Source organism: Lagenorhynchus albirostris, chromosome 17, assembly GCF_949774975.1.
Source record: "Lagenorhynchus albirostris chromosome 17, mLagAlb1.1, whole genome shotgun sequence".
NCBI classification, from domain to species: Eukaryota; Metazoa; Chordata; class Mammalia; order Artiodactyla; family Delphinidae; genus Lagenorhynchus; species Lagenorhynchus albirostris.
In genome coordinates this window covers 57,416,071-57,433,902 of record NC_083111.1, presented here as the reverse complement: position 1 = coordinate 57,433,902, position 17,832 = coordinate 57,416,071, and the positions used below count along the sequence as shown (strand labels likewise).

At 36.4% G+C, this 17,832-nt stretch overlaps 1 protein-coding gene across 3 annotated transcripts in view; it reads left to right on the top strand.

Annotated features, from left to right (window-relative positions):
• CSMD3 (CUB and Sushi multiple domains 3) overlaps positions 1–17,832 on the top strand; it is a 1,076,690-nt gene that overhangs the window by 642,418 nt on the left and 416,440 nt on the right. For all 3 annotated transcript variants that reach the window (XM_060127236.1, XM_060127235.1, XM_060127234.1), the window contains 2 exons: positions 257–451; positions 17,212–17,350. In XM_060127236.1, coding sequence (XP_059983219.1) covers positions 257–451; positions 17,212–17,350 — 334 coding nt within the window. The remainder of the gene's footprint in view (positions 1–256; positions 452–17,211; positions 17,351–17,832) is intronic.

Sequence of the window (17,832 nt, the reverse complement as noted above, 5' to 3'; positions counted from 1 at the left end):
AACAATTCTATTTTGAAGTTTTGTAATTGTAGAGTGTAGTTCACATTTTAAAACAACCACATCCATTACACATCAGAGAGAAAAAGGTATGGTCAGAGGAGAGCCTCTCTCTCTCTTTTTTTTTTTTTTTTAAATAAAGGCTTTTCTAGAAATGAGCATAACCATTTTAAAAATCATTTTTTCTCATCCCCAATACACAAGGGTCTGTCTCATACTGCTAGTTTGTGTGTTTTTCTCTTTTTTTGCTGTTCTCAAGCATTTGGACATAATGAGTGTCCTGATCCTGGAATACCAATCAATGCAAGGCGGTTTGGGGACAACTTTCAATTAGGAAGTTCGATTTCAGTTATTTGCGAAGAAGGATTTATTAAAACCCAGGGAACAGAAACAATTACGTGTATTCTTATGGATGGAAAAGTGATGTGGAGTGGACCAATTCCAAAATGTGGAGGTAAGCACAATGGTCAGTGCAAAATACAATTCCATCGTAACTATGCACTAGAAACCATAACAGGAAATTCATTGTTCTACCAGGACTCTTGTAATCTTAAAATATCATTTAGCGTTATACTTTAGACATATAGTATGTAGTTAAATTACACTTTTAATATTTATTTTTTATTTTTATTATTTTAATTTTTAGAAATCTTTTAGAAGCTCCCTTTAAAAGGAGCTCTTATTAAAAGATACACATTAATAAACAGTAGATATTGGTTGCATGTGTAGAGTACCTTTAATATATTTCATAGTTACAGCTGAGTATATTTTATAGTTTCCAGTCATATTTTTCTTGGTCTTTTAACTATTCATGGTATAAATTTAATTTATTTTTTAAAAAAGCATTAACTATTATTAATCATAATAAATAAATTTATGCTAAAGCACCCATTATTTAAAATGTATAATTTTGGTAGGCATAGTTCACTAAACTTTTTTTTTTCAATTTTGATTTGCCCAATGAAATGCAGTCAAGAAAGTTCAGGACAAAATATATGTGTGTTTTATGTATCTATATATACATACACAATGTTTGGAAGTACCTATATATCTTTGAATATATATAGTCGCATAAAGTCACAAATTATATTGGTGAGAAGGAAGGATGATCATCTTAAAGCTAAAACATATCAAGTATATAGCGTTTCAATATAGAATCTATAAGAGCGTTGAGGGGGGTTTATTTAGGATTGTCACAGTAGGAAGTAACATTCTGAATTCTATTTTTCTCCTACTCTAAGGTTACACATCCATTTTATTTAAAAATATATAAAAGGACTTTTACTAAGACAGATGAACTAGGGCCATTAAACACCCTTTAGTAGGTCACCATGTAGTGATTAGGTGACAATTTTAAGTGGTTTCTTCTTTTTCTTGCTTTCCCAATTATTCTTGTTAGCTGTGCCCAAACTGACATTAGAACCTTTGTTTTCTCAATTTCTAGCTGGTGAATTGAGAATATTTAATATATACTTTCCAAAACATTTGTTTTCTCAATTTCTAGCTGGTAAATTGGGAATATTTAATATATAACAGACAATTGAATAATACAGCTATTACTTATAAATGTTGAGTTTCATTGAATTGAACATTTTCATAATATCTCATGATGAAGTAATCCAGACCATGCAATTAAGTTTTCCTCTTAGTCCCTTCAATTAGCATCTCCCTCCTCTTCTAATCACCTTTTCATTTGTAACATCAGGGGGCTGAACTAGATGACTTCACTGTTCTTTTCCAAACCTCAAATATTATGGGCTTAGTAGGGGTTACCCTGACAATGGCTATGACTATGCTATTATGTCTAAAAAAACATAATGGAGTTGCACAATACAGGACTAAAATAAAAAGAGAAGAATGGAAGTAGTGTTAAATTTTTTCCATCATAATTTGCCCTGGAGCTCATTTGTTCTTTTAACCATAGTTCCTGACCTAGACTTGGTGAATCAGTCAGGAAAGCCTACATTAGTATTTGAAGGAAAAGCAGGAGATAAAAGTTTGTTTCAGGCAGAAGACATAGTACTGGTTCAATGTGACTGGAGTGAAGGATAGAGGGACAGGGTTTGATGAATACAGAGACCTCTGAAGAATGAAATGCTTTGTAAAGAGTGCTAAGCAGATTAGAAATTATCCTATGGCAACAGGAAGCCACGTTAGTTTGGAAGTGACATGACCTGAGCCTCTCCCTCCCCTGCACTGGGAGTTGTTTACAGTTTCAGTGGACAGGCAGAGACTACCTCCAGATAATTGAATCTCATTGGATTCTCACTTGCCTAACTTGGGTGTTGGTTTAGGAGCTGCTTGGTGCCTAGCTGCATGGGGTGGTGAGAATAATGAGGTTGACATCAACGAATCATTTGATGAATTGCTGCTTTATTTGAAAGAGCAATTTCAGTGAGATTTTTCACCATGAAAAATGAATGGTGTTTAACTTTTAAAAATAAGTGAAACAAAATATTCAGAACTAAGTTGGCACAGGCCAGTAGGCCTTTCAGACATCCTAAAGAGAACTGTATAAAGGAGAAGAATATTTTTTTCTTCATATGTGAGTGGAATTACATGCAGTTGGCTGGCTCGCCTGCCAATTTCTGGATCCAACACGAGGTAGGAACATCACCAAGGATAAGGCTGGAGCCAGGGAAGGCAGAATGGTAGTGGGCTGGAAGCGATCCTACAGTGGCACTTGCCAGATTACCTGCCACATCCCAGGCTGTGTTTTGATCCAGGTTCCACTCAATAAAGCAGACTGATTTCAGCTCCTGTATAACTAACTCTGGTGGGTTTCATTTCTAAGACTCTGATTAAGGTTTGTAAAGATTTCCTTTAGTTTTGCCTGAATTCTACTTAGGTACTAATGAGAAGAGCCTGAGACTAGCTGAGGAAAGCTTGTTTTTCTCTTCCTGTTTTCTTTTTTTTCCTTCTTTTTTTTTTTAATCACACCACTTCCTCCCCCATTCCCCAAGCTGCCACACAGCCACTCCAACTTACACAAAGAATTATGTCTGGAAGCTCTCTCTGCCTATAATCTTTGTTCTTTAGACCTTCCATATTTTGACAGAAAAGTTTTGCTTATTATTTATTATAGTTTTTCTTTTGGGGCTTTCTCACAGCTTCCAATATATGCTTAATATTTTAGCTAAAACTTTTTTATTATCATCGTATTAAACACTTTATATAGTGAAATATGTACATGTTTATGTATTCTCATTAATACAAATAACTTTCTTTTATTTTCTTCACACAAAAAACTCCAAAATCAAATGTATTGTTAAAAATTGCTAATATGCATGGATTGCTGTGTGTTAAAATTAGAAAACAGAAAGAATTTGTTTTAATCAGAATTTATAGAGCAAAGGAAGTCACTATAAAATGTTTTGATAAGAAAACCCAGGGCTTCAACTTACTTAAAGATTGCCTTCTCCCCACAACTCCTCTCTGTCACAGTAGTGTAGAAGTTTAGGCATATTGGCAAATTAGTGGTCCACCCACATCAACCAGTCTTCAACCCTAAAACTGTGGAAAATCTTTGAGAAAAGTGAAAAGAAACTTTTTGTCAGCCATAGGCCTTGAATAAGAATTCTTCAAACCAAAAGGGAGAAATGAAATCACATATGTTTCAGTTCTGTGATCCCATAGCTGAACTTAGATTTATTTTGGATAGCTTAAATACAATTGTTAACAGAATTGGGTTATACATTTTATTCATTGACCTGAAGTTCAACACTGATACATTAGCTAAGGATAGATTTAGGCTATCTTTGTGAAAATTTGAACCTTTTTCTTTAGAATGGGGTGATCGAATTTCCTCATGAGGAAGAAAGATTTGATGCTTTATAAAGTCTTGTGATCTTTCAGTTTTGCTAATTGAAAACAAAATACATTAATTTTTATAATTAGCATTGAAACCATTCACTTTGAATTCAATTTAGTAACTCAATTTAGTAACAATAAATGACTCTTTCACCCACACCTAGACAGTAGCCTGAATATAACTGGCTCTATCTAGGGCCAGTCTCTGCATAGTGACTTCAAAGACATCCTAAAACCATGAAGAATAGTGTGAATGGTTATCATAGGTCTCCTTTAATGGGCTGACACAGGGATTTTCATGATTTTCTACCTAGAAATCTTCCTAAAAATCTTCTTCCTTTCTCTCCACCAAAGCTTCCCACTCATAGCAACTGCATAAACACTCTCCTTCTCTTCTGCTGTAGTCCCCTCACATTCATTCTTCACACAGCCCAAGCGCCTTATTGGGCACCTTGTGAGTGTCCTCCGTAAATTCAGCCCTCGGGAAGTGCAATTTTCTTATAAGAATCTTTCCCCTTGGAATCCCTTCTTTCTTCACTCATTTTCCTTCTTTTTATGTGATCAGAATTCCTTTCAGGGACCTCTGAGGGCATTGCCAGGTTCACCCACATGTATCCTTCAAAGTTGCTTCTATCAGCCTTGGTTCTAGGAAATTTGGAATAGGGAGGGAAGGGACAACCTTAAGTACATTTGGATTTATTTCTCACTTCACCTGTGTGTGTGTGTGTGTGTGTGTGTGTCTCCTGAAACACAGGTAAGATGGTGCATTTACTCATTTTTCTCAAAGGACTAGTGGGATACTAGATTTTCTTTACTGCACCAAGCAATGCAAACTGGAGTCAGCCCTTACCCACAAATCCTGGAATCTTTTTCTCACACAGTAAAATCCCATAGGATTTCTAGTCACTGGACTATTCCTTGTGACTAATACTGCTACATAGAAGGCAACATTTAAGGTATAATATTTGACCCACTCAGAGAGGTTTCCTTAGTGGCTTTAGGAAACCTACTGGTCTCTGCCCACCTATTTTCTTCCTGTCCAAGGGCTAGCTCCAAAGGATTGAGACATACCTGCCTTATTGTCCATACCTCAAGTGATCTGAGCATCATTATTTGGCCTTCTGTCTTCATTGTCTCTTTTTACCATTTATTGTTTAAAGTCTATTTTGTCTGAGACCTTCTTTCTTGAGTACAACCATCATTAACTTATTTTTCTCAGCTTTGATTCACTTTATCAGATGCACGAGACCCTTTGTAGTGGGGAACGAGTCTATGGTTAGATGGTAAATTGGCTTTAAGTCTGCTCTGTCATGAACTTTTTACAAGTGCTTCTGGTCCTATCTTTTGTTTGTACCTTTTCCTAGCTATCTTGTTTTTAAATATAGCTGTGAGTTTACTGCATATCCAGAACATATTGTTCCAGCACGTGCACTCAGCTCAAATTCATCTGGATACTTATGTCCTCTAGTTTGGTGAAGCCAACTGCCATAAAATGGAGGTTTTGATGGATCTGAGTCCACTAATAGATCCAAATGCCCAATGTCATAACCTCAGATGCTTATAAGAGCTAGACGGTAACAGAAATAAATTACATGAGCTGAATAAAACAGGCTATCTCACAAGCAGTGAGCACTGTTATCTAGAGTTTTCTGTTTTAAAAAGCAAGACAATTGGACATACATTATTTTCTGTCTCTGTTGCAGTCATATAAGGAAACTGTTCCTGGATATGAGGATTTATTATTCATTGGTGAATGTCATTATAAAAAAAATGCTACCTAATTATACTCATGTAGACTGAAGGATGAGAAGGATTTATTTGCAGACCAAAAATGAGAGTGGGAAAAAAAAAATGAGAGTTGGGTTAAAATGTATTCATTATTTCTTTATAAAATCTGAAATACATGCCATCTACATTTTAAAATCAAATGTTCCTTAATAAAGTTATAAAATTATTTAACTGTTCATGAAAAATGTTGGGCGAATCTAAAAGTTGTATATTTTATTAAATTTCATTTTAATAAATATACTACTCAGGATCATTTTAGTCTCTCTTCCTGGTTTCTCTTCATTTCTATGATCTCTGTTTGTATGTGTTCCAGAGCTAGGTCTTGAATATTTTCTTTATTTCCACTCACTCTATTCATACTTTTCATCCAGTTTCCAGCTTTAAATAACACCTATGTGTTGATGGCTCTCAAATTTACATTCTTCTACTTCTCTGTCCTGAAGTCCAGACTCATCTATTCAACTTCCTCCTCAATATCTCCACTTAGATGTTTAATAGGCATCTCAAACTTAGCCTGTCCAAAACTGATCAGATCCCCCCAGTCACTCCAAACCTGATACTGTCACAGACTTTCTCTATTATCATTAATAGCACTCCATTCTTCCAGTAATTCAGGCGAAAACTCTTGGGAGTAATTCCTGACTCCTTTCTTTCTATCACAACCATACACAATCCATCAGAAAAATCTGTTAGCTCTACCTTGAATACCTATATTCAAAACCCATCTACTTCTCACTTCCTTAACTGCTGACATCCTTGTCCCAGCAACCATCATCTCTGGCCTAGATTACTGCAACAGTCTTGTAACTGGTCTCATTGCTTCTGCCCTTTCTCCTATTCAGTTCTGTAGAAACGGTTTGTTATTCAGTTTACCCATGCCCACCACTTAGTTTCTTCATAGTTATTTCTCTTATGGGACTCAGAAGGCCCTGATACGTATATACTATCTGCTTCTCTCCTCCTTTTTACCTGGCTCCTTGTCTCCCATGCCCTCTTCACTGTAGCTAGCAATGCCCTCTTTGATCTAAAGCAATCCCCTCAATAAAAATGGAAATAGAATGTTGGCCTTCTGGATTACATGGTCGTGTTCTTGAATATAATTAGGATGTAATACATTCATTGAACTGCTTTATAGATAAAGAGGGTTATATTTAATAAAATACATTGGAAGACTTGGGTGAATGCTATTGGCTCAAAGTGGTTGATTTAATTAAGATGCTGAGTTAAGACTAACTGAAAGAAAGTTTTTCCTTCCTTGTGAAGATTTATAATAATTTCTAATATTGTTATCATTGTAACTTCCCTGAGAAGAAAAACAGTGAAAGCAAAATGCATGACTAACAAGGTATACAGGCAAAATTTCCTGTTACTTTGGGAATGACAACTTATACCATACCAGCTAAGGAGAAAAATGTTGCAGTATCCCTGTCCATAAAAAATTGAGGTCCAGATACCTCCTTTATGGCTTATTAAGTGGGTTCTAACTGACTCATTTCTCTCAATCATAACCTCAGATATCCCACTCCCAGTTTATATAAGCAGTAAAAGAAAAGTGAGGGAAATTGAGATCTATATCTATCTATCTACCTACCTACCTACCTACCTAAACTGTTGGAGTCAAAAGTTGTTCATCTTTTCCTTTATCTCCCCATAGGAAGGAGGATGTTAGTCTCCTCTTCAAGCCAAGTTAAGGAGAAGGACTCTAAAAGAATCCCTCATAAGGGAATGTAGTTGCCTGTGAAAAAGAGGAACTAGAATCGCCAGGTGGATATCTGATTATACAGTGTACTTGCTGATCTGCCTTCTATGCTGAATGAACAAGAGAAAGAAAATTGATCAAAACTGGCAGATTAAAGAGAGGGAAAGCTGGCTAGTTGAAATCATTTAGCAAGTCAATGATGTGAGCTTCCTCTGCATCAAATGAATACCAAAGAAGGTACCCTGGCTTAGCCACTAGGTAAAAGAAACTCAACAACCAGACACCATAGGATGTACTGTCAGGGGTGAAAGCAGGGAGGTAACTGGAAAAGGTTGATCTCTCTTCTATCAGGAAATTTCCTGATAGAAGTGAGAAGCCACCCTTCTAATTCTTGGCCTTTACAAAGAACTCATTTATTATCCTTATGGAAAGAGCAAAACATTTTCCATATCTGACAAATAGAAAATCTCAGGGACCAGTTAGAGTTAGTGAGGAAACAGCAACAGTCAGGAGAGGACTGTGACAGCACACTTTTCCTCATTTTAGCCCTAACACCCCACAGGAAAAAGGACCTAAAGGGAAGAGGAAGGGGACATGCTGAGAAAGGATACAGCATCTTCTCTGCTCCAACTGCTGAAGCGAATGGAGGAATGAATCAACAAGTGCTGGTCCTCCATCAGCACCCTCCTCCCCATCCTCCAAGGTGCTCAAAGATGCACCTTGGGTGGGTAGGTTTAGGAAATAAGACAGAATTTTAAATTGGATTGGACCAAGTTTTTTAATACTGTAATTGATGAGAATTTTCAAGGATGTGCCCAACACTTCTTTAAGGAGAGGGAGATTTGTCAGTGCATGTTTGAAGGCAGTAATTAAGAAAGAAGGGAGGGAGGGAGGGAGGGAGGAAGGAAGGAAGGAAAGAAAGAGAAAGAAAGAAAAGAAAAGAAAGAAAGAAAGAGAAAAGAGAGAAAGAAAGAAACCAATTTCTGTTTTCATTCCACTGATTTCAGAATATTCCATAAAATGCCTACTCAAGCAAGAACTTCCTTGCCCTCAGTAGAGAACTCCCTGCATAACTATGGCTTAAGTTCCTTTTTACTGTAATGGGATATCTTAGAGAATTCCTTGAGTGAATAGGATGGGACTAGGGTCCCTGGAGTACTGTTTGACAGCAAGGCTGGACTTGCATGCCAATGAACTTCCCCTTTGAGGATAAGGACTTTTCTCTTGAATCTCAGCCTCAAAGGGAAGGAAATCCTTCTCATTCACAGATGTTGCACTCTCTGGAGGGAGTTCGTTTGAGGGAGCAATTAGAGTAACAGTCTGATGCATAGATCAGAATATATTGTGGTTCTCATAGAGAGAATGTGTGTTCACACACATATACCTATTCATGTCTAATAATAGACTTCTCTTTTAGTTGCATATTAAGGTAGCATTAAATTCCTAGAGGACTACCATAGGGAAAACTAATAGCACTCTGCAGGGTTTTGTTCCTAATTTCTGTGGAGCTGGGTAGGGGAAGGGTAGAAGGGGTTATAGAAATGGAAAGAGGTTCAGAGCTGTGATTGCTTGTCTGCATTTCTGGCACTTTAATCCCTATGTTTCTGACTTTCTCTTTTTATCCAAGAGAGAGAGGCAACTTGTTTCCCATAATTTTCTTTGAAACATCATCCAGTGTGTTGAGGTTAGACAGAGCAGGTGATTACTTACCACACCTATAACCAACCATAAAGCAAGTTTAAAAATTAAAAAAAAAAAAAAGAAAGAAATGGAACATTCATTGTTCATAATCCCCAAGATCAAAACTTAGCTCTTCTTCTGGTCCTCAATTCCCTTCTGAGCACCTAAGTGCCACTTCTCAGATGAAAGAGCACCAAAATTCTGAAGCATTTTTATTCAAAAGAATTTTTGCTGAATACAGTCTGAAACACTTCTGACTCTTCATACATATCTTAAAGCATACTGGGTATTTTGAATTCGTCCATTCTGAAGCAGGAGGGAAGGGGGCAGGGCACAACCTTTGAAAGAATGACATAGCCCGAGGACATGACATAAACTGATTAGGACCAAATGGGTACAAGATGGCGGACAACTCAACTTCCACTAGACATTGAGCCTCAGTATACACTCACTGTAACACATCAGCAAGCTAAATGACACACCCACAGGCACCATGACAGTTCCAAGGCCAACCATAAGGATCAAAAAGTGGGCGGTGGCCCAATTCCTGGAAATCTCCTCCCCTTCCTGAAATAGCTGGAATACTCCTCCCACTCATTAGCTTATGAAATTACCCACCCCTATAAAAACTGACAACCCCATACCCTGGTGCCTTTCTCATTCTGAGATGACCCACACTCTGTCTGTGGAGTGTGTTTCTCTCTAAATAAATCCACTTCTTACCTATCACTTTGTCTCGCACTAAATTCTTTCTATGATGAGACATCAAGAACCTGAGTTTCATTAAGTCCTGAAACCAGGTGTGTGATCTCAGTTGGAAGACTGTGGGTTTTGGCCGGGTTCAAGTCCCAGCTACGTGAGTGCAAGTCCCAATCAGGGTTTTGGCCAGCTTTGAGTCTTGGATGTGTGGGTTCAAGCCCCAATCAGGCTTTTGGCTGGGTTTGAGTCCCAGCATGTGGGTTCAAGTCCCAATCTGAGGTGCATGGTTTCAATTCTACTCAAAGTAACACAGAAATGAGTCATCACTCCAATGAAAATTATTTATAACAGACTTTCTTCAGGCCTTAGAAAAATGAAACAGGATAAATGAACTATTTCTACTTTACCATTTATGCTTTGTTTTCATTATTTAAAATGGGGAGAAGTTAGAGGCAACAATCTGTATTTCACTAACAGATAGAAATTACCTCTTTATCCCAGGAACCTGAGTGATTATCCAGGAGCATCTTGGAGCTACAGACTAGCCATATCCTCCTAGATTTTGTCAGCTTGGTCTGTGGTCCAAGAGCTATAAAATGACCTGAGGGATTGGAGTGGAGTGAGGGTTTTGTTAACAATGCCCTCTGGGTCCTACCTTATAATTACTAGAAGTGTGTTCTGGGAATCTGCATTTTAACAAGTTTTTAATCTAAACTCACCTCTAGGTATCCGCAAATGTTTGAAAGTAACCACTGCATGAAACCAAAAGTTCCTCTCCTCATTTTCCACTAACTATATGCTTCAGAAACAAAAAACTACTTGACTTTCCCTCATACATTAGTATTGTTGTCAAACCTAAGTTTGTGTGCCCGATGCACAGCGAGGCCAAACAAACCGAAAAGTCAGAGTTTGGAGCAGAGAAAGGTTTATTGTAAGGCCAAGCAAGGAGAATGGGCAGCTCATGCTCAAAAGACCCCCAACTACCTGATGGTTTTCAGGGAAGAGTTTTTAAAGGCAAAATTTGGAGTGAGAGCTGCAGGGTGTGTGACTTTCTTCTGATTGGTTGGTGGTGAGGTAACAGGATGGTATTCCAGGAATCTTGTGCTCAGCCTGGTTACCATCCTGCACCTGGGAGGAGGCCTTAGTTCCAGTAGAAGAACTCAAAGATGCATTGTTATGTATACCACTTGGAGAGGAACCAGGACCATGCTTTACTGCTGCACTATTGTTTCTTGACTGCTTTTCCCTTGTGTCTCCATCTCCTCACTTCCCAGACTAATAACTCTTTGAATCTGCCCTTTGGAACTCAGGGAAAGTCTAGGAGGCTGAAGCTATTTTCCTACAAACAAGGATTTGGGTATATGGAGAAGCTTTTGTACCGGGGAGGGCGCCACAGCATACTGCTTGGTTTCAGTATTTCTCACTTTATTCTTTCTCTGCTCTTTCTGCCCCTCTACCCCTATCTTCTATTCATTTTTTTTTTTTAAATCAAACTAACCTCTGACAAAATCTCCTTCAAGAACTCTTTCTTAATGCCCTTGGGATGTCACCTGTCTCTTCCCTACATTTCCAGCCTATCTGGCTCAAGCATATATTTATTCTTCATGTTAGCTGTGCCTGTCTTCCTTGTAGAAACTGTGGGTCTCCTGAGGACAGATATAATGTCATATAGGTTTTTTAAAAATTTCATCACCTGGCATAGTATCTTATATACATCAAAAGCTAAATAATTTTTTGAATTAATAAATATATGAATAATAAATTAATGTCAGGGAAGCACTTAAAATTGTGTGGTTAGAATCTCAAATTTACATTAAAAACTTTGGGTTGAATATTCTATCCCCCTAACTATCCATTTGTCTTCATTAAACCTATTTTAAGGAGAATAGATATGCTTAAATAAATATCTCTCTTGGAAAATTAATCCAATACATCTATCATGGAAGTCGTTTCTAACTTGGAATTTGAAGATTTGAATTTGAATCTCACCTCCGCTACTACGCAGATCTGTGTTTCTCATCAAGTCATATGTTTGATATTTTTTTTCCTTACCTGCAAAACTGGCATAAAAAAGAAACAAGCATTTTTATGCTACAAGCTTATTAAAGTAATTAAGTTAAGTAATGTATATAAAAGCATACTCTAAACTGGAAAGCATTATGACTGTCTTAGTTGGCATAGCAGAAATGCCCAGCTGTTTACCTTTAAGCTCTTACCCCATTCATTATACAGAGTTGTAGGTAGGAAATAGCTCTCCAGCTGAGGGACTTCATTTCACAGCCTCCTTTGAAGTTAGGTATGGCCAAGTGAGTAAGTGGAAGTAATGTAAATAACGTCCAAGCTGTGGTCCATAAAACGCATACACAGAGTAGTCCTCTATTCTCTGTTTCCTTTCCTGCCAGCTAAAATGGAAATGACTTCCATGGAAACCTAGAAAATCGCCTGCTGAAAATGGCTGAGGCTTTGTCATCCTGGGTCTTAAGAGACTAGAAGGAGCATGACTGTTTTGCTGATAGGCACGCTTCATTGTACTGTTACATGAGTGTATCAAAGAAAAATTTCACCAGAGTTAAACAGGCAAGGAAGACTTTTTTCAAGACTATTGCAATAAGGAGGAGTGATTGAATTCAAATGCACTGAGGGAAGGTTTGTAAGGGCTGAGATGAGCTAGTGGTAAAGTAATGGAGGAAGTTGGGTGACGGGTTGAGAGTCTTAAAGGAGCCTGTTTAAAATTTAGTCAAGATGAAGGCCATTTTGGTCAAGTGAAAAATAAACTACTGTGTTAAGCTACTAAACTTTAGGTATTTATTTATTTTACCAGCTACAATCATCTGAATTCACACACAGTTAGGAGAGAGGAAGACCCAAACAGAAATAGTCCATCCCAGCCTTGCCCCATTGTTGTGTTATAATGCATAATGGTCAGTACCTACTTAAATTGTATTAAGTTAAAATATTTTTTCAAAGGTTACATCTTAAACCTCTTTTATTTTCTTCTCTAAGTATTCACCTTAATCTTTCACTTATATTGAAGTCTTAACATCAGCCTATGTTGAAAATGACACGTGGTATAACTAAAAGCTCCAGATTCTATTTTCTGTTGTTTCTTGTGATATTTCACAGACCTTTTAGCCTCAATATTGAATCTTATTATCTTTCCATATAAAATTCCTTCCTGTTTTGTGTTTCCTATTTTGGTGAATGGAATTGTTTTCCATAATGTTGTACATGCCAGGGGCCCCGTGACCAATTTAGACTCCTTCATCTTGCTCTCTCATTGCATGTAATCAACAAATGCTTTTGAGTCTGTCTCCTAAATATCTCTGTATTTAGCCCTTTCCTGTTACTACCATATATCAGAATCTGATTATACCTTCCTAGATAATTGTGACAGTCTCCTAATTGATTGCATCAACTCCAGGTACTCTGCTTCTAGTTCATTGTACCTGTAACTTTCATTTAAATGAAAATTGTATTATTTGTCTATATATGTTTATGTAGCCTTTGTCTACAATTTTTTTTAACATCCTTATTGGAGTATAATTGCTTTACAATGGTGTGTTAGTTTCTGCTGTATCACAAAGTGAATCAGCTATACGTATACATATATCCCCATATCCCCTCCCTCTTGCGTCTCCCTTCCACCCTCCCTATCCCACCCCTTGTCTACAATTTTTCATTTTTCTATGGTTCACTTTCCTTAATATAGCATATCAGGTCCTTTTTTTTTTGGCCCACACTGCATGGCATGTGGGATCCTAATTCCCTGACCAGGGATTGAACCCATGCCCCCCGCAGCGGAAGCATGGTTTCTTAACAACTAGACCACCAGGGAAGTCCCATTAGGTCCTTTTCTACTCTTCTTCCTTCATCTCTCATCACTTCTTGGTTCCCTAAAAAAAGGTAACTGGCATTACTCAAAAACATGCTAATTCAGCATTCTGCTCTTAAGCACATGCTGTTTCTTCCGTTTACAATATCCTCTCTCTCTTTTTCTCCTGGTGAATTCTGACTCATCCTTGAAGACTCAAATTAAATAGAATCTCTTCTGTGAAGCCTTAATTCCTGTCCTCTTCCAGACCCCTTGTCCCATGGACATATCTTTCTTATATAATTTATGACATTATTACCTTTTATGATTATGTTTCTGTGTTTTGCACATGGGCAGTGTGGTAAAAGAATACCTTAATTGCATTTGTAAAGAAGTTTCTAGAGTCAAATTACCTCTTTTCAAATCCTTGCTAGCTGATGTGCAAATTATTTAAATTTTCTACACATCAATGTTCTTACCTACATATGTGGTTGGATTATTTTGAGTATTACATAAAATAATACAAAGGACTTCTTACATAGTGCCTGGCACCTAGGAAACATTTGATAAATGTTAGAAGTAGTACAAATACCACGTGGGCGCACACTTGACACACAATTGTTTGCTGAATGACTGAAATATGAATGAGTAAATGATGAATGAGTGAATAAGACTTGAAAATAAATCCCTGTATCTTGATCTCCTTTCTGTTTTCCATATGTTCCAAGTTTCCTTTGTTCAGTCAAAGATACTGTCTTTTACAGAAGTCTTTCTTAGACTACAGAATGTTTATACTTGGAGGTACACAAGCTTTTAGGTGTTATATATATAAGCATTTCTTAAATTTCAATAGGTACATATTTTTAGGCATTATAGAAAAATACAACTAATACATAAAAGCAATGATTTTACAGATATTTTTGCTTAGGGCAAGTTTAAAGAAATCATTTAAGTTAAAATAAAAGTAAGTCTATTTAAAGAAAATCATTAATTATATAAGCAGTACGTGGATGTGGCAAAATTGTAAGGTTTGGGCAATTAACTTTATTGCCTTTCTGTTTGTATTGTTATTCATGTTATAGTTAAGGTTCTCTTTACAAATTCAAATCTTTGTTATTTTTATTACCATTAGTTATTTTAGCTTTCCAAAGCTTTCTCTTTTTCCTTTTTCTCTTGAACGTTTTCTTTACACTTGGTGTCCCCTTATTTTGTCCTGCACTTTGTCCCCTCCATGTTCTGCTGCTGTTGCTCCACCATGGCTTTTCTATGAACATCCTCCTGCCATGTGGCTGCTAGTCACTGTGATCATGAGTCTTTTCTCGACTGATCTGCACTTAGCATCTGTTTCTTCGCTTAGGTTTCACACTCTCTTGGGGAGGCTGTCTCCATACTTTTGAGATAATAATTTTGTAAAGTTCCAACCCTATGTGTGAGAGAAAGAAGCCAGTTCAGATGTAGTATGTTAATTAGGAGAAGACTCACTTTGTAGCAGGGTCACTATTTGGGAAAGTCCTTTCAGGAAACAAACAGTCACCATATCTTTATGCTACTCCTTTCCTTTAAAGCTCCTTCCTAACTCTGCCTCTCTAACATGTTGGACTGAGGGACCAGCTGAAATGCTTCTGGGTACTCTACTTTTTAATCTTTCATTAAAGATTACTCAATTGCCCATTACTCAATTGCTAATTTTATGACTGATTACCTCTTTCAATCATGATTAGACTGAAGTGCACAGATACTTTCCTAGAACAATTTGAGTTGATAACATATTGGGATTTTTCTATATTTCCAGGACCTTCACTCACCAAAATACTTTACTCTGTCTTTTAAAATATGGTAGTTTAAATGACTGTTATGCACATAATTTTATTTTTGAAATACATAATAACCCTACAGGAAACCTAATTATGAGTCATCATAGCAAGGAAGAGTAAATAATCCTCATCAAAATGGTCTCCTTTGAAAGCTTTTTAAGAAACAAAATCAAATTCTACTAAGGAACAAAATTTAGTTTTATATGAAAGCTCTTTCTCATACAAATAACAAGTTTTGGCAATTTCACAGAAAATATTTTTCTCAAATGGACATTTTGTAGTAATGCTTGATTCCTAGGCCAATTTATTAAATATTTCTTATTTTATTTGGGCTATATCAAATTACTTAAAGAATGAAAAAGTGTAAAAATAGTGTCTAGAACAATAGGTTTTAGAAATTCTGTAAGGTAAAACTGAAATAAACAATTAAACAACAATGACAAAAATATAAACACATGATATAGAGTTTAAATGGAAAGAATTAAAGAAAATAAAAATATAGCATAGTAAGTCATTGGGAAGGGTCTCTATCTAATGTGTTGAAAAGCCGATATAGTATACATTTGACTATTTTTCTTTCCAAATAATTTTCAATAATTCAAATACTCTTTGCTTCATTCCCCACCCCCCACCCCCCACTTTGTATACCTCCTGAAGGTATAGAACAGGCTAATGTAGCTGGGCTGCAGAGTGAAGGGGAGAAGTTTGGAGTGTAGGCTAGAGTGTAAGGCAATAGCTAGGGTCATTCAAGGCCTTGTTGGTCAACACAGAAAAATGCCATTTAAAAGTGTTTGAGGTTTAAACAATTACTCTGGCCATAGTGTGGAGGATAGTTAGCATGGATGAGGAGAGACCAATTAAGAGGGTCAGTTAGGAGGGTTTATACCAGAGATGAAATTATGGTAATTTAATCTGGTAGCTATAGAGATAGAGAAATAAGACTGGGCTTGAGGATGGATTGGATATGGGAATAAATAGTAAGGATAATGGAAATATGAAAGATGACTACTTCTAACATTCTGGGCTATGCAAATCCATGGATGGTGGTTTCATTTACCAATATTGGAAATAATGGGAGAGGACTGGTTTTGAGGTCCTATTTTGTAAAAACTGACTTGAAAGTACTTTTGAGGCTTTCAGGTCTTGTGAACTTTAACAAGTTGTTCTTTCAACTTGGTTTATTTCTCTTCAAAATGAGGTGCTTACACTAAATTACCTTATCAGTACCTACTGGGATTAAAATGCTGTGATTGTGGTTTCAATTGTGTATGAGTTTAGGGGAATGCAGAAGATTAAATTCTTGAAATGATAAGCTGAGTTGAATCTGATGTTAAAGGGAGAAGAGATCAAGGTACTTGTCTAGGAAAGCAAATGGTATGATGAAACTGTAAATTGAAGGACATTATTCTGACAGCTGGATTGAAGCAAGAGAGAAATTAGCAGATGGGAAATCAGGGAAGAGACTGAATGAATGAAGGCCTAAAATTGTAATAGGGACTCTGGTAAAAGGAAGATCGAAGTTTTAGACACTGTATAGCATGAATTAACAGTATTTGATACATAAATTAGAAAATAAAAGACAGTAAAACTAACAGCTTATATTTTTTTCAAGTTTTGAAAATGATGGAGACACAAGAACGTATTTAAGGGATATAATTGGGAGACTTGAGTTTATCTGACATGCTGAGTGTGTAACTAAGCCATATTTCAAAAAGTAAATTACTTTTTTTAGGGAAAATAATCATTCAATAATAGAATGACTGGATGAAATTTTACTTTCAAAAACAATATTAAATAACATTTAATATGTACATGCAAAATTAATTTTAAAAAATACAGTTAGTACTAAAAATATTTTCTGCAACTTGTTCTAAAATTTGTGTTTTTTCTTGTTCTCTTATTTTATTTTTCAGCTCCATGTGGTGGCCATTTTTCAGCTCCCAGTGGATTGATTCTCTCACCAGGATGGCCAGGATACTATAAAGACTCTCTGAATTGTGAATGGGTGATTGAAGCTGAACCTGGACACTCTATCAAAATTACATTTGAAAGGTCTTTGCAAATATTTTTCTACTTAAAAAAAAATTGTCTAAAAGAATAGTTGAGATTCTGCATTTTACTTTCCATATTAATGTTTAATTTTATTACAGTAGTCAATTGTTGGACATTGAGGGTTTCAGAATGTTTGCCCCTTTTAGCCTTTCAGCCTATTTTCAAGTTAATTTTCTATTTCCTTAATGCTCTATCAGTATGAATGAAATGTGTAAGATGGACCTTTTTTGATTCATATATATGCATACTACTGTGATATGAACCTATGACCTATAACTTAGTAAGTTTAGTCGTCCTATACTTTGAAGGGCCTGTGGATTCTGTTCTGCTAGATTCCGAAAGGCAAAGGTGCTGTAAACACACTTGAATTGATACCGTATTGCAGCCTAAGACATTTGCTTACACATACTACCTATACCTATATACCTACACTTACAGGTCCTTCAGAAAAATGGCTACGTCAAATTAATGTAAATTAATGA